Below are 24,321 nucleotides of genomic sequence, written 5' to 3'. Positions count from 1 at the left end.
CAGATCATCATGATCACATATTGGATCACGATCCATTTAAGTTGGCCGGATCACTAAATTATCCATCCATTGGGTCATTCCCCCCCCCCCCCCCCCCCCACTATTATGAACTCCCAAAATGACGTTACACTAAAATGATTATTGCGGATGACTACATACACTAGATTAGTAAGTAAGAAATCATTTAATAATACAAATTAAATAAATATAATAAAAATGGTTTGTCCTAGCTACTTCACATTACAAGCTTACTTAGCTTATTATACCTTGATTATGATCCGCTTAATGATGCTTACAAACTACAACATACATTAATAAACAATAACAAAGATAGTATAACTATTTCAACAAAACTTGTCTCTTTCTTTCTTCTTGCAACCGTAGACAAGGATCAAATAGTAATAAAATAATAATATTAATAATAAATAACTAGCTTATTCACCCTTTAAGCACCTCCTTCTTCCTTGATGTCGACAAGGAGCTTAGGGTGGACGGAGTGGGGCGGGAAGCAAATAGGTACTGGTCCGGTACCTTAGGGAATACCGCCCCGTCGTACCGGTACCGGTTGGGTGGGGAGGAGAGTGGGGAGGGTCGTGCCCGGGTCTCTCACCACCTAGCTATCCATTTTTCGACCGTTACTGGGGAGGGGAGGGGTGTCGAGGTGCTCCTAACATTAGGGGAGGGGAGGAGAGGAGAAGAAAAATCAGGGAGGGGAGGGGAGGAGTGGGCAAGCCCTCCCCCAGCCTTACAGGGAGCTCAATCATCATCTATTTGTATTACAAGAACACCCGCGCGATGCGACGACTATAATTAGAAAGAATAGTTAAATGTGTAATAAATAATAGTAGCAGACATTTTGTTTTTTAGTAAAAAATAAAAATAAGAATTGATATCAAACAAAAATAATATGAAAGTTTATTCTATGAACAATACATTAAAAAAACTTTATTAATAACCAACATTTTATAGTTGAATGTCACAACCCAATACTATCCAAAATAATTATAGTAGAGATTATCAGCAATTTCTTTCAAGGTATAATTGCGTTAAACAATTAACCTGAATCCCTTTTGATGATCTTCAACCAAATTGATTTCATCATTTTATGTTAAACATAAGCTCTTTTCAAATCAGCTTTGTCATGAGGATGGTTTTAGGCGAGACTTGATAGTTGGAGACTTGGAGGTGATATTGAGGTTTTGTGTCTGTTTGGTGTAGGGGTGTCGATGGATATGATCAATATCCATATCGAATCCAATCCAATTAAAATTATTACTGGATCAAAATAAATATCCATTAATCCATTTAACTATTTAATAAAATAATAAATAAATAGATTTATTTATCCATTTAAAGACTTGGATCAATCCAAATCGATCCGGATCGCTATTATATAAAAACTGTTTTATATGGCTACATCATATGTTCATCAATATATTTTATTCTTCAAGTCAACAGCTCTTTAATTGTGATTCCACATTCAATCTCCACTCTCAAAGTAATTTACTTTAATGGTGAAAGTACTTTTTCTAATTTTTGATAATATATCCGAATGTCAGCTCACATGGTCTTAGATAATATGTATGAATGAGTTCAGTTTATGATTTTTGGTTTAGATATTGTAAAAAAAAATTAGATGTTTACAAAGTATTTGATGAAATGCTTCAATGAAAAATTTTAATTCAGTTTGCTGTTTTTTTTTACTTTTTACTCGTGCAAGTTTTGGCACCCATTAGTATGCAATGTTTCATTATGACGCCTATATGCAATGTTTTGCTATCTATTATTATATCATTATAAGTACAGTATTTAAATGGTACGCAATATGTTCAATACTACGTATTAAATACTTCCAAATATTTTTATATGTCTTTATTTTATTGTAGTTATGATATTATTTGTTTGTCACAATTCGTACATGATGTTTCAGTGATTAATGTCATCTAAATGGTTCTTTTAATACCACCTAAAAGGCGCTTTCTCTCTCTCTCTTTTTAAGTATTTTATTTCAATGAACGAAGTTACCTTTTTTAAATTTAACTTTTTTGTAATTCAAAAGTAAGATGATATAAATTGGAAATGTTTATTGTATATTTAGTGAAAAACTAAAATAATGTCTAAAATTAATTTGGACCTTATCAACAACAATAACTAAAACCGAATGAAACTGTTGAACTAAATGCTGTACCGCCGTACCGAAACCTACTTCTAGCACCTGGGGCCCCGACATTACTAACTCTATATATAGATATAGATACAAACGCCCTGTCTCTATAGTTTTTACCACCAATCCCCGATCACAAATTTTAACTCAATGGAAACTTTAATGAAAAAACAAGTAGTTTTAATAACAGGGTGTTCATCAGGGGGCATAGGAAATGCCCTCGCACGCGCATTCGCAGCACGGAACTGTCTGGTTGTTGCGACTGCGCGTGCGATCAGTTCCATGTCTGATTTAAATGGAGACCCAGATGTGTTTTTTCTACAAGAACTTGATGTGTTGTCGGATCATAATGTTTTACAAGTTGTATCGAATGTTATTGATAAGTTTGGACGGATTGATGTTGTTGTTAATAATGCTGGTGTTCAATGTCTTGGACCTCTTGCCGAAATTCCTTTGGATGAAGTTCAACACACGTTTAACACGAATGTTTTCGGTATGATTTGTTGTTGATTTTGTTATGTTTGATTTGATAGAAAAAATGGTAATTTGTGCATATATGCCACTTTTATAGAAAGTTTGATTTATATATGTTATTATACTCACTTGTTCTTTCCCCTGTTGGCTGAATGTCTTTATCGAAGCAGTTGTTTTACCGTTGGCTAGAGGCAAGACTGTTTACATCCCACCTTCCCATACCCGCTTATGCAGGGATTGGGTATGGTATAGTAGCTGTTGTTGATTTATACTTGTTAAAAGAAATTGATGCACATCTATCTTGTGTCGCTTTCTTGTTCGTATCTAATTAATTTATTTTATGATAATTGAATGATTATTTGATATTAACGGTATATAGTGTATTTTTGTTGTATATTTATTGTGCAAAAACCGATCCAACATGAAAAGAAAGAAGGGAAATTTGGTAAGCTTATAAGGATCATGGGCTCGATATTAGGAGGGAGTTTGAGTAATTGAGTCTGTAACTATACTTGTCTTATATGGAAAGAAAAGTTAAGTGTGATCACCTTATGAAGCTTGATTTGTGACTTGTAATACCTTCCTCTATGGTACTAGACCAAATCATGACTTTGAGTTTTTAGCTTTAAGGTGTTATGTTGCATCTATATATTTTAATTTCTTAGTTTCTTAATGCTTTTCATACCGCATATCCTAGATGAGAGTTCATTTCCCAAATTAATACTTTCAACGATCTGGAAGGACAACTTGATCAAATAGTGGATGGAACTGAAAGTGAGGTAATCGGCCAGGGCTATGAGAATGATGTACCAAGTGCAATCTGACAGCTGGGACAATTCTGCAAAAATCTATATTTAAGTGAGTCCCTTTCCCATATAGTGGGGAAGGTTGTCGTGATAAATGATTAATCGGTTATAGGATTCAAGTAAGATGAATCGAATAACGATAAGTTTTCGTGTGATAGTAAAAGTTGAAAGATAAGTTCTATAGATTAAAGTAAGATCTGCATTCATGTACAAAGCAGAACCCAAGATAATGTATGCACAATATTTATAACACAAATGTTAATAAAATTTGTGGCAATACAGTAAGGGCTATGGATTAAATATAAAAGTTATGATACTGTTAGGGTGGACTGGCACTTCAGATAGTACCATTTTGTAATTTATTTTTTGTGTCACTTTTTACCCCCTCATCATATAGTTTGGGAATAGTATATATGTATGAACGTATTAATGTTGAGTATTACTTTAATTACTTCATAACGACCATTTTCTTGGATTGAATGTAGGTTCAATGAGGTTGATCCAAGCAGTTGTTCCTCACATGGCATCAAGAAAAAAGGGAAAGATTGTGAATATTGGAAGTGTGACTGTTATGGGACCTGGACCGTGGTCAGGAGTCTACACTGCATCTAAAGCTGCTATACATGCGCTAACGGATACATTAAGGTTTGTTTTCATACAACTTCTACCTCATGTTTCGCCTCTCCCTCAATTAGACAGATTTAGCTTCTTTTTTGGATTTAGATTTTAGATTAAAACGATCATAACCAAAACCATTCAAGTCACTCTCATGTATTAGAATGCAAAAGCTAAGTTGAATCTATGGCAGATGTAATTCTAAAGGTTACTGGGATGTGATCTTCCAAGTCACTTATGAGTAGCCCTCTCATTTTGATTACATATCTAAAAGAGATTTACCCACTTAAGAATCGTGAAATTTATGTCACTCTTGTTCAGTTCAAGCTGTGCGATTGGTCAAAGTTAGGACAAGAATACACCAGATGAAGATTGTAAAGGATCAAAGATTAAGATCCCAAATTTCTATGATGACTTTTGCACATAGATTGATTAATAGGGGATGGAAATGATCTAATTAATACTATTACTAGAGTACAAGTAGGTGATTTATTAGTTTTTAGGCAGGTATTTAGTTGGAAAAAAGCGTGAAATAACATCTATGTAAATCTATGTTCCTGTGAATGACGGGTGAGAAGTAAACTCAATTTGGATTGCTTGTATACTTCGTTACAAAGATCCAACACACACAAAACGTACTTTTTGGTTCTATTTCCATGGCCATATCCATCTATTTCTACCTAAAACATAGAATCAATGGCATTGTTTCGATGTTTACACTTCCAAGTATAGTTCCTTTGGGTTGTCAGAGAAAGTGGCCATACTTATAAGATCATAGGCCTAAGAGATACAACCTCTCAAAGCCTCTAAACCTTGGTGGTTCCATCGACAGTGGAATTTGAGGTAAAGCAATCATCTAAGAATATATCGTGCTGGCAGGGTTGCTCTGCGGTATCACAGCCAAAGGTCTTAGTCTCAGAGGTAGAATCTTGTAATCAGTTGGTTAATGCCCAAAGCAAATTCAATCAATCACATATGTTTGTTAGTAGGTGACATTAAATGACACAACCATCCATCCATCAGCCATGGGATACCACCTATAATTATTTAGTTTTATTTTATGTACATTTTGTTGTGCTAGTTATTAGATTGAAAGTGCTTGTAGAATATACTCCTCAAGTCATTTTGTGGTTTTTTACAACAACTGGCCCAAGTATTTTATACTTGTGATACCAGCAGATACATTGATGGAACGTCATATGTATCATACATGATACTTGTAAGCTTTAAAATGTCATATAAATTATCAAGGGCCAAGCCTATTACCATTATCTGCTGAAACGTTTAACCATTTACATCTTTTGAAGAGTAAACTTGAATGTATTCTTTCATTGGCATCGAAATTTTTTTTAGAAACTACTAAAGTTTGTAAGCTTCTAGGGCTGTAGGACTTGAGCCAATAACCTAACAAATTACTCAGAATTCTGCATTTGGAAGTATTAAAATGGGCATCAATTCCTTGTTTGTGTAAGAAATAAAGGAGTTAGCACTTGCAGGCAATCTTTTATACTTTTTCCCCTCTGTACTTATAGGCTTACATGAGATACATTAACTTATGGGCTTCGGTTGATTAAAGTTAGCAACCAGCCTCGGGTAGCTTATGTGAATTTCATTTTTTTTCCCTTTAATCAACTGAAGGTGAATACACCAAGGAAGTAAAATTTATGATCTTTGCTTGTTGATGCGCCTTCTATTATCACTGTGGAATGGCCTGCCTTGGACTTATATTGCCTACCGGATCATTTCAAATTTTATTAATTTATTGAAAATCATAACTAAAATCATAACCAGGTAATCTCTTTCAATAGTTGGAGTGGGCATACATAATCAGTTGTCTATTTTAGATAACAACTAACCAACTTTTGAATTGAACAGGTTGGAACTGAAGCCGCTTGGTATCAATGTAATCAACGTTGTACCTGGAGCAATCAGATCAAATATTGGAAATTCGGCTGCAGCAAACTACAATAGGTTTCCTGAATGGAAACTGTACAAGAAATATGAAGCTGCAATCAAAGAGCGGGCCTATTTTTCACAAGGTCCAAAGGCAACCCCAGCGGAAGAGTTCGCAAAGAAAACAGTAGATGCAATCATGAAAGAAGATCCTCCTTCTTGGTTCTCTTCGGGTCAATACTCCCCTATAATGGCTATCATGTACCACATGCCTATATTTGTTAAGGATTTTCTTCTAAAAAAGGCTATGAAATGTTAGTTTCTATTTCTGTAACATGTTTTGCAGCATACTTGTACATTTCTGTAACATACTCTAGTGTCTGGATAAATGTGTTGCTAAAAGTTGCATTTTAGCAGGTACATTGCTCAAACGTAATGACGTGTTCATTGTTTCGTAATGTTACTCTGGAAATCAAGTTGTAAAGAAAATATTTTGCATAATTGAACATTGTCCCCATAAAATTTATGTTTCTTGCCAATGAAACTTATATCCAACACTTTTTATAGTTGTTCATTGTTGATCACATAGTAGTGACATAGACATTCGTCCCATTTATATAAAATGGGTCAAATTTTCATCTAATTTTAACAGAATAAACTAAAAATTCCATCTAATTTTACTAGATATTTATTTAATATTTTACAACTATCTTTTGGAAGCATGGTCGAAAGCAATCACTGATCGAAGAGGTACCATGACTTTTGTGCTGGTGGATGTGCCATGAATATGATTTGGTGTAATTTTCTTTTAATTACTGTAAAGTTTTAAAGTAAACCCTTAAAAACAGATCTCAAATCTCATGAAAAAGACTTCTGGTTCGTTTTTTAGTCATTAATCTGAGTGTATTAAGTGTACAAATGTATACTTAATGTCTGTATTAAGTAGTTATTTTTGTTTATTAAGTGAAAAAAGAAACATGAAATTTAACATAATTATTAAGTTTTTAACTATTAAGTTTATCAAATAAAAAGTAAACGAGGCCTTTGTGTTCTTAACTCATTATTCTTGTAAGTAAAAGATTGGACTGCTCGTCAAAAGAAACAATAATGAATCATACTCTCACGATACTCGGACCGAGGCACTCGCAATTCATCCACGAGTTATGTAATCTTATTTGGTTACTTTTTCTTGTAGAGCACCTAATAATAATTATTTATGCATCAATCTTAATTTGCGATCTTAATTTGGATAGGCATACATAGGTTGTCTTTTATTTTTAATAAATATAAAGATCAATGGTAACATAACATGGGTTAATTTGTTTTCAAGTTAGAAGGTAAGTTGTTAAACTCTGAGTTGACTCATACTAGTAGAGTCAGAACAAGTTGAAGGTTATAACCAATGACGGATCCAACCCTCTAGCAAGGTGGGGAATAGACCGCCCTCAAAACTTGTTTATTAGTGTTAAAGAAAATTTATTTTTATTAGACCCTTTAAAGAAATAGCTGGAAAAAAAGCTATAACATGATTTTTAATGGAAAAGAAAAAAATTACAGATGGTTTTTGGTAAAAGAGATGACATGTTTTATGAGCTTTTTGTTTACACCCCTTATAGTTTATGACAATATCAATCTGACTCTCACTTTATTAGACATTTGACGTATATTACCCTTGCCCAAATCTTTTACCAAAATCAAATGTACAACCTTATTTATTAACAGCAGTTTAGGCTAACTAAACCTCTTTAAGTCACTGATTATTTTTGCTCGCTAGGGTTTTTTTTTACACATAAAAGTCATACAAAAATGATTTAGAATTAATGTCAAAACATAATGTAGAATTTGTATAATATATAATTTTATAATCAATAAAAAATCATGAAACAAAAAAGTTAATATTACTGTAATAAATATTATAGAAATCAAAATCTTATGAAAAAAAAGTAACAAAATTGTCGAAAACTTTATGTAAAGTATGTGTAACTTTTGACATAGTGTTTATCTCCACATTTTGTAAGTATACAATTTTTTTTCACGACACAATTTGTAAGTATAACTATATCATTGTGTTGTTTGTCTAAAAATATAATAGGGCATATATTTTCCGTGTCGCCCAGAGCATCAAAAAGTTCAGGACCAGCCCTACGATTTTGGTGTTGATTGGTAAAAATTTTTGGTGCCCCTTATACTCAGATCCGTTACTAGCTAGTGACGGATCCAACCCTCTAGCAGGGTGGGGAATAGACCACCCTCAAAACTTAGCTATTAGTGTTAAAGAAAATTTATTTTTATTAGACCCCTTAAAGAAATAGTTGAAAAAAAAGCTATAACATGATTTTTAATGAAAAAGAAAAAAGTTATAGATGGTTTTGGTAAAGAAAATGACATGTTCTATGAGTTTTTGTTTACACCCCTTATAGTTTTTGACAATATCAACTCTTACTTTGTTAGACATTTGATGTATACCTTGCTCAAATCTTTTACCAAAATCAAATGTACAACCTTATTTATTAACAACAGTTTAGGCTAATTAAACCTCTTTAAGTCTATTTTTGCTCATTAGGTTTTTTTTAAAACATAAATGTCATACAAAAATGATTTAGAATTAATGTCAAAAGATAATGTAAAATTTGTATAATATATAAATTTATAAATCAATAAAAATTCATGAAACAAAAAAGTTAATATTAATGAATATTATAAAAATCAAATCTTATGGAAAAAAAGTAACAAAATTGTCGAAACCTTTATATAATTTGGTATGTCTAACTTTTGACATAGTGTTTATCTCCACAAATTGTAAGTATACAATTTTTTTTTGCACCACACAATATGCAAGTATAACTATATCAATGTGTTGTTTGTCTAAAAATATATTAGCATCAAAAAGTTCAGGATCGGCCAGGCTGTTTTGTTGTTGATTGGTAAAAAACTTTGGTGCCCCTCATACTCAAATACCTAGATCCGCCACTGGATCGATCCACCCGTTCCTTAGCATTTCCCTATGCTTGGTAAAAATCTTGATCATCGCTTCACTATATGCATCCTCCAGTTTATCTTCAGAAACATCATGGTCGTTGTCGCCATTATTGTTAATGAACCTATCAATGACAACATCATGGTGATCATCCGCCATCGTCAGTATAAAGAGGTATACCCCCTTCATCACGTAACCTGAAACTGGCAATTCTAACACAGGAATGGAAAACCGATTCATCCTCATAAGTGGTAAGCCGGCCCTCACCATCTGAATTAGATGTTCACTGGGATAGCATTCCCCCTTCCTCTTGAGCTCGGTAAGTTTTTCACGACCAAAAGAAACCGTCCCCTTTTTATCAGAAGAATGCGTAACGCAAACCTTTTCCAACAACGGAAAATCAACACTGCAATTTATTAACACCCAAATCCTAATATCATATCAGTAAAACAAGCATGTGCAAGGCTACGTTTCTTCGAATATAACCCCAAACTATAACTTTCTTCCGGACTCCCAGTATATAATCCTCTTCCTCTATATAACAAAAGTCCATTATTATCGTAAATTGAATTCGGAGACAGGAATACAAATGAATCGACATTGTTTTTTCTGTACCCGACCTTCCACTTGAACAAAGTACGACTAGCCTCAATACCTTTGACGCATGCAGGAAGCTGGATGTGTAGATTTCGGAGTTAGACGAAAATTACACATAAACATATATGCAAAGCGAAAGGATTTGTTTCCAAAAAGATCAATACGCTTTATACCCGAGAGGAACTTAGAAGGTTTCAATAGCAAAAGTGACTTCTTAGTAGATGATGATGATATCATCAATGGTTTCCGATAGGACAAAGAAACAGCTTCCACCTTAGTATTATTTACTATGCTATAGAAACGTCTCGACACAAGTTTGCAAAAGCATAGGCTTTTCAAATCTATTAGTTTGCTTTTCGAATCTATTAGTTTGCTTAAAATTTCGAGTAGGATATCGTCTGGCAAAAGAGAGAAAAAATCAGTTGGTTCGTCTGCTGCTGGAATATGCGACATTGTCTCCATTCTTCAGATGATTAATTTTTATGTGCGTGTGTGTATACATATATGGAGACAGAGATAAGGATGTGTTGGACATGGATACGGATGTTCAACATAAACAAAGTCCCAGTATTAGTAGAATTTGATATTATATCAAATTCTTTCTTTCATTCTCATCGACTCATCGTACTTGGGTTTTTGGTAGGAGTGAATCAAAGAGAATGAAAATATAATAGAGAATGAATATAGTGGGAAAGAGAATGAGTGTTTGGAAAGAGAATGGATTCCGTCGTTTGGTATAAACAGAGAATGAATATAAAAAAAACACAAAATTTTGAATAATAATTAAATTTAATATAGGGTTATTTACTGAAATGATACCTGGATTATCCACCATATTACTGGTTTCATACCTATAACTTTAAAATTACTCTCATCATACCCCAACTTATCAATTTTTTACTCGGACGATACCTGACTTGACGGGCGTCAGTTTGGCCGTTAAGTTGGGGTATGACTACCGTAAATTTTAAAGTTTTAGGTATGAAACCAGTAATATGGTGGATAGTCCAGATATCATTTATGTTATTATTATTATTATTATTATTATTATTATTATTATTATTATTATTATTATTATTATTATTATTATTATTATTATTGTGTTACACTTACACATTTTTCGAGGGTTGGGTTTACAAATTTTGTATTTTTTGTATATTCATTCTCTGTTTATACCAAACGACGGAATCCATTCTCTTTTCAAACACTCATTCTCTTTAATAGTTGTTAATATATATATATATATATATATAACATCTCTAAACCAAAAAAAAAAAAAAATTTCCATTCCCATCAATTCTCTACATTTTATAGGGAATTGAGGGAATGGAATCGATTCCCATTTCTCGATTCTCTTTCTCATTCTCCATTGCAACCAAACATGAGAAGTCTTTCTCATTTTCTTTCCACCCTTTCCATTCCATTGTACCAAACACCCCCTTAATTTTATGTTTATCCAAAATAAAACTTTTTTGACACAGTTTCTATAAGATAAAAACGTTTTTTAATTTTATTGAATGATGATACATTACGTCACACCTCAATTTCACACATGAAAAAAGAAAAAGTTCAACGTGCAAATAAACCAACTTGATTGGTCCAAGGTAATACAGATTGGTCCATATAAAAAGAAACAATCTCTAGTTCGAATTGTAAACATTGTGACTTTGTGAGACAACGCTCAAAAAAAGGAAAAAAAAAAAAAAAACCTTAATAGAGAAAATGTTAATTGGCTCCGCTCAAACAAAAAGTCTCAGAAAAAGGAGATCCAGATCCAAACTCATTTTGGCCTGGATAAAACTTGTTCATATTACTGAACTAGCTCCTCATGGACCACCTTTGCTCGAACAGTTCCTTCCTAGCATCACCTGCAGACCTGCAAACACGTGATTATATCATACTACTACCATTATCTTACATTGAACTAATCTAATGCTTCACAGGTTTCCCCTGAGCATTCAGCTTTGCTGCAACTTGTTCATCAGAAAGCGGTAAGTAGTAGATACGAGGAGTGGCTCTCGTCTTTTTAAACAGATCATCCAATGTAACAATTGGAGGATCAATTTTCTCGGGAGCAGGAGGCACACGGGCTCTTGCTAGTGGTGCATTGGACAATGGTGGCGGCGGTGGAAGGGTGGGTGGGGGAGGGAGCTGTTGTTTCTGTCTGGGTGAGGGCTGTGGTGGCTGCTTGGTGGTGGCTGGAGGTATAGTGGTGATAGGAGGTTCCGAAGAAGGTGGAGGTGGGTCAACCCGATTCTTAACCTCTTGTGGATCCACAAAGTCAGCCATCAGAAGACGTCCACCATACACGCAGGCCATTGTAGGTTGCATACAGCATTTCGTGTCTCTATAGCTTCTTCCACAGATGCATACTGTACAAGAAAAAACATATATCGAATCAGAACAGCCAAATTTTGTTTGTTGCTGGGTATTTAGCCATTTGACAAACTTAACTGTATTTACTTAGTATGAAAGTCCTGACTAAAACACAGGACGGGTTCCTGCTGTCCAAAACAAATATACACAAAAAAACAAAGCACTGAAAAATTGATAACTGTCCAAAACAAATATACACAAAAAAAAACAAAGAAACGCTGAAAATTGATAACAACAAATTACAAGCATTAACTCTCTCGAACCAGAAATAACAACAAATATAAAAACATTTATAGGAAATTTCACCGAATTTATAATTATATTTATAATATATATTTTTTTTTTCTTCTAACATATTGACATTCAAAGGACTTGACATGCATGAGTTAATGCTAGAGGTTGAAGATGGGTAGAGGTTTCATAACAGGCCCAGAATGAAAGCAAGTAAACATTAAGTCATTAACACAAACTGCCCAAAACTTAAAAGTCCGGTGTCTTTGAACTTCATGAAAATTTACTGCACGAGGTTGCATTCTTACAAAAAAATTCCTATTTCAGAAAATGGTAAAAATGCTTATAAATTTTATAATTGAGCATTTTAAATCTACAATATCAACGTAACATTGAGATTAATATCACAATTGAAGAGTTTGGTAACATTTTAATGCATTAAGTTCTACAAAATCAAAAATTTTATATCTATGCATCTATTGGAGAGGCATTTGCACCAAACAAGCACAAAAAACTACTTTATTAATAACATATAAAAAATCAAACCCAATTATCTATATACATAAAAGTGTTACTTTTGAAAATTTCATGAGAGCATGCTAGATCAAGAGAAATGCTAGGACTTACTGTAACATAGCAGTGAGTTTTGATCTGATCCATCCAAAAACTAACAACTGTACCCGTTTGGCCAAGAAGTTCTTGCACGGCCTTTAACGTGAAAGGACGCAGAAAATGATTAATTCGAAGAGATGTAGTTGGAGGATTCGATGTAGGGGGAACTGAAAGTATTACAAACGAAAAAGTTTAGAGATCAAAGCTTATGATTAATATCAATGTGCAAAAAAAAGGCAAGGTCATAGCATACCAATGCGTTCCTTGGGCGAATCTTGACTAACTATAGACTCGGATCTTGAAAAGGTGCGTTTCGCAAGAGTCTGAAATGCATCCTTAGGTGTAGCAGAGGCAGAATGGTTAGGTAATACTTGTTCAGGCACCTTGAGACTTTCAGAATTCCATCTGCGCTGCCTTTTCACCACTTCGCTGTTTTCTGAACCTTCATGATCTGTCATGATAATATAAAGAAAACTTGGCAATTAAACTAAGATTTTCTTGAAAAGTATAAGCAAGATATCAAAAGCTGAACATCATCCCGGCCTATCTTTGGGCATTCATTTTAGGTTTTTCTCATGCCAGCCAATTGCATCTAGTTAAAATACACTTCGCACTAGGTGGGCTGTCGACTTGAGCCAAGCCACATAAAAATGAATTTTAAACATCATAGTGAATTGAAAACATAAAAGTCTCAATCACCAAATCTACGGTTACAATCAGGAGATCAATTTACAAGTCCACACATGTGAAGCAGAATATATTTCAATCTTCAGCAGACAAAGAGCAACTGAACGGAGACAATAAATACACGTTGAGATGCATTTTGAGCCATTTACTTAAGAATAGATGAATTGTTCACTTTGGCTTATGTATATCTCTAACAGATACAGTGAGAATAAAACATCGGCTTAAAAAGATGCGGGAAAAATGGGCCATACATCATCCAAAGTGTGTTTCTGATGCATAAAACCTCAATTACATTCTAAATTTCTAATTAAAAAATATATTATGTAGTCGACAAGCCACCTATTTATAAGATTAAAAAAACAATATATTGGACTACAGTTATTGTGGGTCAACCCATCATGATGACCCAAACAAAAACTAAATGGTTTCAACCTGAATCCAATTTGACAAATTACACAACCAGCCAAACCAGTCCATAATTTCACCTATAATATTGAATTTAGAAGAGTATGTACGATAATCACAATCCCATTCCATAGGAATAAAAAGGAATATTTTGCTTATATAATGAAAAACATACCATAAGGCTTTCTTTTTGTGGAAGGCACACTAGGCTCCATTTTATCTTCACCTGCAGCAAAGCTCTTATCAGCATTTTCATCCTCCACCATACCATGCACAGAACCATCTTCTTTTACTCCAATTTTCTCACTTTTGTCTCCCACTTCATCAGAACTGAACTTTGAATCAATTTGCTTACTCTCTAGGATATCTTCCTCCATTGAATCATCACCATCCAAATTCAGCTTTTCCGGAGATCCCACATCTCCACTGTCATTTTTCTTGCAAATATCTACATTTTCAGTATTGAGATTTTCCTTGACTGGCTCATCAACTCCAGTTGATTCTGTTAATGGCTGCAGCTCCTCAACCTTAGCATCCAGCTCGACATCATCAGCAATTACATCATCTTTCTCGTTGTGAATATCTGTGCTGTTAACAATATTGGCATCTTTCTCTTCCACGGCAGGCTTGTCCTCATGTTGCTCATCAACTTCGACCGATTCTGAATTGTTACGATCTAGGATCGTCTCAGGCTTAACATCTATCTCTAATTTGACATCATCATCAATTACATTATCTTTTATTTCATTCTTTTCAATATTTGTGATAGTATCAATAGAATTAGAATCAGATTGTACTTGGCTGACCTCATCTACCTGGTTGCCACTAATGAGATCTGATGAGCCAAGCTCAGGCAGTTCTTCAGGAGATTGTTGTTGAGGCTTTGGCTCCCCATTCTCTTGATTCAGACCCACATCCGTGTTCTTGATTTCAGTCATCTGTGATTCTTGACCACCCAAATTTTCAGATACTAAAACAGTGGTTTCTACTGAAATCTCTCAAACTACGCTAAAAGATTCCACTTGAGTCGTAACAACACCACCTTCACCTTCCGTAACCACTTTTTCAGCTAATGACTGCAAACCGTCATTTTCATGAACCATATCCATCTCAACATCTTTATTACCATCGTTTTTATCATCCAATCCCTCATTTACCCCCAAAGTCTGGTCCATGACATCTGCAGTTTTCTCTGCAGCATCATCTGAATGGACCTCAGGTTGAGCCTCGCTATTTAAATCGTTCTCAAGATTTTTCTTAGCATCATCGATTTCAGCTCGTACAGCCGCATCTAACCTCTTAACAAGTTCTTCTTTCAACCCCTTTGTCATCAATTTTCGTTTCTTGAGTTCCTCTTTCAACTCGGTTACTTTCCACTGATCAAGGGACCGGTTTTCAAGAACAACGTATGGGGAAGACCCCTTTTTACTATCAGACTTTTCTCCCATTTTTCAATCTGAACCCTAGTAAGCAATCAAATACAGAAATTAATTACTTGGCCAAATTCAAACTGACATCCAACATGAAATAAACATAACACGATAAAAGAAAGAGGTGTTCTTCAAAAACAAAACTATATATCAACCTTGCTATTTTACTCTTTTAAGCAATAAAACTTTAAACTTTGGCCTGTTTCGGTAATTACACCTTCTTTTAATCACCTTTAGTTGTTATAAGTTTCATAACGACCCAGTTGTCTAACAAAAGTTCCTAATTACCAATTTTTTTTTGGACTACATCAGTCCAAAAATATCAAACTCACAATTTAATAAATGTGCAGTTACTGCAACTTTTACATAATAGAACCTATTTTTCGCCCTCACATGTTAAAAACTATTGACCTCAAAAAACAAAGGTTGCAATAACGGTACTTAATAAACGCGAAAATTGAAAAATATATATGCTCTACTAATTTAGTGCTGCAGGATAATTCGGTAACGAATTAATCGGAAAATAATAAGCTGGATAACAATTCAGACGGATGTATAAAGTATCATGTTTTAAGTTCCAAAAAGCTTATAATTATCGAAACGGAATGAACCTAAACTATCATTACCAGAACGTAATTAACTAATATAAACACTTTAATAAATATATAGATAAATAAGAGTGAATTCGAGTACTCACGGTGATAATCGATAAACACGAATCCTGCGAAAAACAACAGAGAATATAATAAGTCCCAAAAATTAATCGGTAGAGGCGTAAAAATTGAAACCCTAGCACACAAAAGCAATCATCAGCTAATATCTAGAAAACATTATCATTTACAGTTTAAAAAAAAAGAATAATTTAAGAGCAGTAAAAAACGAAGAACAAATACAATATTGCAAAAAAAATTATTTATTAGGGTACAAAAGTCTTTCTTTTTATTTTTTGATGAAAAAATAATGAACAGATTGTTTTTGTAAAAAAAATTGCGAAACTAAAAGTACAAAAAAGTTTATATTAATGAGAAATTATGAATTTTTGGGGGAGAATTCAAAAGGGGGGCGTTTTTATTGGATGGAACGGAGAGGAAAAGAGTAGGGTAACAGGAGGTTGTTATAAAATTAGGGTTTTGTTATTTAGATTTTTGGGGGAGAGAATGACTGATGGCGCGGAATGCAAGGCAATCCGGTAAATCTAGTTTTTACGTATCTTTTATTCTGGTAGTTAAATTTAGGTGTATATATATGGAGAGTGTCTATATGTACCCCTAATTTACTAAATGTACCCCCTTATTAAAATTTATTAAGGCGTCTGGTGACCTAACCACTTTTTTAGTAAAATGACCACACTTTTTGCAGCGAGAGTCGCTGCAAAAAGTCCATCGTACATATCCGTACACTGTGGACTTGATGGTCCGCAATAGACTTTTGTTTTTATTCACTTTTTGCAGCGAGGGTCGCTGCAAAAAGTGAATAAAAACAAAAGTCTACTGCGGACCATCAAGTCCACAGTGTACGGGCAGTTCTATATATGTAAACTCGTAGCGTCATTTTCCCACAATCGTTTTCGTTTCAATTCTACGAGCAGTTCTATCATTTTCATTTTCCCACAGGTATGTATGTATATGTAAACTAGATATTATATTCTTGTTTTCCTTTGTGTATGTTCTTGCTTTTCTTGTTTTCCTTTATATATGAATGTTTTTCGTTTCAGGTATGTATATGTTCTTGTTTTCAATATATAGTTTTCAATATATATATGTATATGTTTTTGTTTTCCTTTATATATATAGATATAGATATACATTAGATTTTCAATATATGGCAGACTCTATACTATAAATGTAGATCTTTAGTATTATTATTATAGTTTATCATTTATTAATTTCTGTCAAAGTCGATTGATGCACATGGACACATGACACCCTCTCTTAAGTTTTTGTATCTGTGTCATTTATACATCCTCTAGTTTTTATTAGTTAATTAATATCAAACGAAATGTACATCCAAGTTAAAATTGAAGAGGAGGGATGGTAGTTTCTTTCTTACATACAAGGAATTAAAATAGGTGGTTACATTTTCAATTTAATAGAAAAACAAAAGTATAATAAAAAATCCATCCAAGTTAAAATTCCTCTTTTGCCCCCTGTTTACGTATACATATATATATATTTCAGATGGATTTTGAAAGTATATGGGGCGAAATGGGGGCGGAAGGTTTTGAGCTTCACTTAGAAGAACCTGATGAAGAATTTGAGATACCAGAGGCGGCCCCTCATTTTGACTACGACGCTAGGGTTTTCCACACCGATCAGGTATCCTTGTTAACTTTTATAATCACTTACTTTCCCACTTAATATAAAGAATACTTGCATTAAAAGAAATCACTTTACTTTTTATACCAAATATCATTAAACAATTTATATTTTAGTACTATTTAATTTGTGTTTCGTTGTTAAATTTATTGCATATTTAAAATGTTAGATATTTATAAGTATACAATTTAATGATAATTTATAAAAAAAAAAAACTAATTTAGGTGTTCGATTCACACGAAGAACTGTTCAACTGGGCCCAACTTAGCATTGGAGCTTGGTTATGTGTTAATCAAACGACGAACAAATTCCAACTTAGCTGGTGTAAAAAATAAAGTGACGATATTCTGTAATTTTTCTGGGAAAATGGATGATAGGATAATCGGGATCGTTAAAAAGACACTTAAATGTCAGTGCCCCTTTAGATTAATCGGTCGTTTGACTGATGATGGTTGGAGGGTAACTGTTATAGACGACACACATAATCACTATCCAGCTAAGAATCTGGAGGGTTACGCTTACGCAAGAAGGTTGACTGAAGATGAGAGATCATTTCTGGAAGATGAATATCATCACGGTATTACGCCCCGTAAGATGTTAAATCTATTGAAAGAAAGATTTCCAGGAAACTTGACCCGCAGCGAAGACATTTACAATTTCCAAAAAGCTATGCGGAGGAAGGCGGCCGAAAAACATGGGAACACTCCAATGCAGGTATATTATATCAAATTTACATATCTTTTTATGTATTTACTATGATAGAGTATCTAAAACGACATACGTATGCCATATTGCTCAACCGACACAGGTTATGTTCAGTTTGCTGCTTAAGGAGCATAATTACTTGTATTATCATACAACAAACAGTGTATCTGGTCGGTTGGAGAATCTGTTTTTTATACATCCGACATCATTTAAGTTGTGGAAAAAAAATGGGGGCTTTTTACGGATGGTGGAAAAAACTTTACGAGTCCCGCACACTAGAAGAGTACACCAAGAACGAAAAAGATTTAAAAGAGAAGATGGGTCCCCGTTTAGACAGTAAGTGAAGTGCTTTTGAAGTTTTTTATTTTTTAATTTTTGGTAAATCACATATACCCACACAAGCTAATCAAATGTTAAATTGACAGAGGTTTACAAGTACCTGCAGAAGGAGTGGCTTTTCCCGTACAAGGAAAAGTTTGTGTCCTTTTGGGTCGATCAGCACCTCAACTACCGTAACTACACTACCAACAAAGTTGAGGCTGAGCATTCACTCCTCAAGTCCGAGTTGCAGGGGAGATGTACATTTCAAAGAATAATTCAATGTGTTAATGATATCCTCCTCGGACAAGATACAGAAATCAAGGGCCAACGGGAGGAAAGCAGGATTTATAGAGCTGGTAAACACAACTACCCATGTTTGAAAGACCTGCTTTGTGTTGTATCTGTGACAGCTCTTGATATAATGGTCGATGAAATTAAACGTGTAACACCCCAACAAGGCGGAAACTTAAGGCATTAGTAGAAAAGCTCAGCGTGACATGGAAATTAAGTAGAGATGCTAAATGCATTCAAGGATTGAGTAATCCATACATAATTCAAGTACAAATACATGTTACGGATCAAATAATGCACAAGGAGCACAACACCATCAATAGTTTACAAAAGAGATAGTCCAAATGATGGCTAACGATCCTAGGCATAACCCATAAACGGATGCAATGAATCACGGATCCACAAAAGTCCAAGCTCAATCCTATCACATGCAATGAAATCATCCATCACGTCTTTGATTCACTTGATTACCTGAAAAGCGTACTAAGAAGCGTCAACATAAAGTTGGTGAGTTCGTAGGTTTTGACTATAAGAAACAAGTGTCGGGATACCAACCGTTTAACCTTGATACGAACATAATTAGATCATTAAATGATCATATAACCTTGAAACCTTGATTGGGTCATTAAATGATCTCATAATTGGGATCGTTAAACGATCATCGCATTCATAGCTGACAACCAATCCATACCCACGATTACATCAAAACTACCGATATCAAAAGGCATCAAATCTATGTAAAACGGGTGGTCACATAATTCTAGCACACAATCACGAACAACTTGACTAATTCTAGACAATCCACCATTTACCATTTCGAGTTCAAAATAATATGACAACGGGCTAAGACTAGCATCGATCAACGGGAGGAAATCATTAGAAATGAGGCTATAATCGGCCCCGGAATCAAATAACACGGTAGCATATTGGTGATTGAGAAGAAAAGTACCTGCTACAACATTGGGATCGACACGAGCCTCGACCGCATTCATGGCAAAAGCTCTTCCACGTGGTGCTAGTTGTTGACCTTGTTGTCCTCGATTTTGATTGGGACCGGCAATTTGCAATTGATTCGGGTGCACGGTCACTTGAACTTGTTGGCCAATGAGGTTGGGACACCTATTACGGTAGTGGTCTTGGCTACCACACTCGTAACAAGTACCCCGGGCCATAGAAGGATATCGTACATTGAGAGGCATAGGATTCAAAGGAGCGACACGAGGGTTGGTAGGACACATACTTGAAATATGACCCACTTGATTACAATGAAAGCAAGCATCACACCGAGTGTGAGCCCTATGATGACGATTACACCGAGGGCATAAAGGAATAGCCCCGGTGTTAGCCTCCCTTGCCGGCACGACCGCTGCAAACACTTTTCCACCTCTTGATGGCCTCTTTTGGTGGTTTCTTTCATCTTTCTTTGTGCCACTAGACTCGGGAACATCTTTCCTCTTGTTTTCATTCCTTCCTAGCTCACCACCCTTCACAAGCTCCATGGTGACACTAGCGGTTCGGGTGATAGCTTCATTAATAGTTAGTGGCATGGTAGGGTGAGTAACAAGCACCCTCACCTTATGGGGCAAACCGACAACATACTTCTCCACCTTTTGATCTTCGGGTTTAACTAGATGGGGTATGAGTCTAGAAAGTTGGCCAAATCGGCGAGTGTACCCCACATGATCGGCTCCCTTCATAGTGAGCTTAGTAAATTCTTCCTCCAAATTCCTCATTTCATAGGGTGGACAATACTTAGCATTGATCATTTGTTTGAAATTCTCCCAAGGAATGGAGTTAGCAAGATTGATCCCTAAGGAGTCTATTTCAAGGTTCCACCATTCAAGTGGATCACCACTTAACATGCCGGTGGCGTGTGAGACTCTTTGATCAAGAGTGCATCCACTTTTAGGGATCACGGATTCAATCTTCTCTAGCCACTCTAAACAACCGGTGGCTCCACCTTCACCCTTCCACTCCGGAGCTCCACAAGCCTTGAAGTCTTTAAAAATGCAACCTTGACGATAAGCATTGTTGTTTCTTTGTTGAACATAAACATCTTCCCCATTCGCATTCTCATTCTCATTCTCATTTTCAACATGAACCGCTTCATCTTCCGTTTCTTCTTGTTCATTCCTATCCATGGCCGCCGAGATTCGGGCCACAAGTTCCGGCATAAGCTCATTGAGAGCTTGAGTGATAACCTCGGTTCTTACCGGGGGATTGGCACCACCCCGGCCACCTCGACGACCACGACCTCCACGATTGCCCCTACCGCCTCTACCACCTCTTCCGCCACGATCTCCACCTTCATTCTCTTGAACAATTGGCTCTTCTTGCTCGTTTTGACGCCTATAGTTAGTGTTAGCTCTCTTTGGTCTAACCATCTTTCCTGAACACACGTGTTAGATTAACAAGTTAAGTTCCACAGTTCACACACGGATATCAAAATCGACCTTCAAGTAACACACAATTTCTACATCAAGTCCTTTTAAATCATTGCACGAATATAATTACCTCTACGGGGATATTAGCATGGCAATAATCTAAGGCTTCAACGATCACACAGTTCACAATCAACAATATAATCACAAATCAATTAATATCATATCAAGGGGGTCAAGTCATAACAAGGCCGGTTAAGCATAGTCCGAATCTAACTTCAACATTCACTACATTAAAGGTGTATGTATACAGGGTGTACCAGCGGCTAACCCTCCACACCGTTAATATAATGAATGGAGGTCAAGACTCGGTTCCTTTATGTCTTTTAAGTATTGGTCGGGTATGTATACAGGGTGTACCAGCGGCTAACCCTCCACCTAACCAACACTCATTAGACACACCGGGTTACCTACTATGCCTCATCCACAAAGCGCAATCCACGAGATCATTAACTTCCATATGACTTAGGGTAATCATGGATTCGTTGATCAGGCTCCTCTATGATTACCGAATGTCATACTTCCGCCAATGCCATCGTTTCACTTTGCTATGGACAAATGACAAATGGTTCCAATATTCCACACACCAACATTCATCACAATGATCCAACAACTAACGGTGTATCCTGACACTATTACGATCATCAATAAGCTTATCAAAACCCTACGAACTCCGATCAAACAATTCCACACATTCCAAACAATTCACATTGCACACATAATTTCCTATCATGCAAGCTAAATATGAAGTGTTTATGCAATGGTTATAGTCTAGGTCATTCCACCTAATTCTCTACAACCACGGCTCTGATACCATTCTGTAACACCCCAACAAGGCGGAAACTTAGGGCATTAGTAGAAAAGCTCAGCGTGACATGGAAATTAAATAGAGATGCTAAATGCATTCAAGGATTGAGTAATCCATACATAATTCAAGTACAAATACAAGTTACGGATCAAATAATGCACAAGGAGCACAACACCATCAATAGTTTACAAAAGAGATAGTCCAAATGATGGCTAACGATCCTAGGCATAACCCATAAACGGGTGCAATGAATCATGGATCCACAAAAGTCCAAGCTCAATCCTATCACATGCAATGAAATCATCCATCACGTCTTTGATTCACTTGATTACCTGAAAAGCGTACTAAAAAGCGTCAACATAAAGTTGGTGAGTTCGTAGGTTTTGACTATAAGAAACAAGTGTCGGGATAACAACCGTTTAACCTTGATACGAACATAATTAGATCATTAAATGATCATATAACCTTGAAACCTTGATTGGGTCATTAAATGATCTCATAATTGGGATCGTTAAACGATCACCAAGCCTTGAAACCTTGATTGGATCATTTAATGAACCTCATAACCTTGATACGAACGCATAACAATCATAGAACCTTGATTTACAAATTAGTCAGACACATAACCTAGATAACATAGCCAAACAATCATTCAACCTTGATTCACAAAGCCAAAGAACACATAACCTTGATAAACTAGCCCACGAATCATTTAACCTTGATTCATAAAGCAAACGAACACATAACCTTGATAAACTAGGCAAACAATCATAAAACCTTGATTTACAAGCAAACGAACACATAACCTAGATTTCTTACATAAACAAACACATAACAATCAAACAAACCAATGAAACAAGTTGTACACTTTTCACCCCAAAATCATGTAAAGAAAAGGGGCTACGAACTCACCTTGAGCGGCTACAAAAAGTTTAGATTAATCTACAAGCGTGCAATGTTCGCCACACGATCACAACCTATCAATGTACACCCCAATACAATCAAATTCAACTCTAATAACCCTAATAAGTTGGTCTAGCAAGTTTAAGTCGAGTCACAAACCCACTAACGCTTAAACAACTTTTCCGGGTAAGAACAAGACACTTTGACAAGACATTTTTAGAAATGGGAAAGGATTGACTTAGAGAGGATGATACCATGAGAAAGTAGACTCTCTCACGATTCCATCGATAGGTCACACGTCTAAAACGGACTTACGGATCAAAAGATACATGTATATATGTATATAGTTTGGCTTATAGATCTCAGGTTTGGTTCCAAAAGTGACTCACGACTTTGAATGAATGGTTTGTCTTGTGTAGAGCACCAATAAGGTCATAAGAGGACATTCCGGAAAGGTCGGGACGATCCTAGGATTCCAGAACCAAAGCTAGGAAAAAGTTAGTTGATTAAACACCCCAATTACGCCGCAACTTAATGTTGCGCCGCAGCTCAAAAACAGAACACTTCAGCTGCGCCGCAACTTGTATAGCTGCGCTGCAACCCACCCAGTTCAGCACCAGCACGAGCCAAACACCCCCAAAACACTCATTTTGACCCCATAGACGACTTAGGAGGATCTAGGACCTGATTTCAAGCTTAAATGCACACATTTGGACATAAACAAACTCAAATGAACACAACCCATTCCAAGATTTCACTTCAAAACATCAAATCTAGTTTCAATTTCGCTTTGACCCATTACAAACCCTAATTCGACTTTTGGCTCTATTTGTGACCCGAAAACACTTAAATATGACTAAAAACATGATTATAAACATGTAATGGTGAATATGAGATAGTTTTAACTTACCAAATCTTCCACCAAAGTGTCAAACCCAAAAATGACCCGAATAGGGAGTTTCCTAGCACTTCCAAACCCAAATTTTTAATATGAAGAAGAGATGATGATATTAATGAAAAGCCCTAACAAAGTCTTGCTTGAAACATTTAATTTGAGGTATTAAATTTAGAGAGAGATAGAGAGAGAAGTAAGAAAAGTCTTTCATTTAAGAGTGTGAGAGAGAAAGAGAAGTGTAAGAAATGAATGGATGGTTGGGAGGATGGCAAGACTTGGGGTGGGGATAGGGTTGGGTAGATGGGCATGGGTTTGGGTTAACCCATGGATAGTTCATTTACTTAATCAATCTAGTTACACCGCAAGTTAGCAATC

The 24,321-nt window shown here is 35.4% G+C and overlaps 2 protein-coding genes across 2 annotated transcripts; one reads left to right on the top strand and one right to left on the bottom strand.

Moving 5' to 3' along the window:
* Window positions 1-2,314: 2,314 nt before the first annotated feature.
* LOC122605911 (short-chain dehydrogenase ptmH-like) lies at window positions 2,315-6,383 on the top strand. Its single transcript, XM_043778871.1, has 3 exons — window positions 2,315-2,657; window positions 3,930-4,089; window positions 5,935-6,383. Exons 1-3 carry the CDS (start codon window positions 2,315-2,317, stop codon window positions 6,269-6,271), a joined length of 840 nt encoding a protein of 279 aa, XP_043634806.1. The 3' UTR covers window positions 6,272-6,383.
* A 4,857-nt stretch (window positions 6,384-11,240) lies between these two features.
* LOC122604536 (apoptotic chromatin condensation inducer in the nucleus-like) lies at window positions 11,241-14,775 on the bottom strand. Its single transcript, XM_043777423.1, is given in 5 exon segments — window positions 11,241-11,833; window positions 11,836-11,898; window positions 12,761-12,912; window positions 12,999-13,196; window positions 14,013-14,775. Coding segments are annotated over 5 exon segments (1,554 nt in total). The 3' UTR covers window positions 11,241-11,455.
* Between the last annotated feature and the right edge of the window lie 9,546 nt (window positions 14,776-24,321).

This window comes from Erigeron canadensis, chromosome 6 (genome assembly GCF_010389155.1).
Source record: "Erigeron canadensis isolate Cc75 chromosome 6, C_canadensis_v1, whole genome shotgun sequence".
Lineage (NCBI taxonomy): Eukaryota > Viridiplantae > Streptophyta > Magnoliopsida > Asterales > Asteraceae > Erigeron > Erigeron canadensis.
Note: the sequence above shows the minus strand (reverse complement) of the source record. Positions and strands in the feature narration are given on the sequence as shown.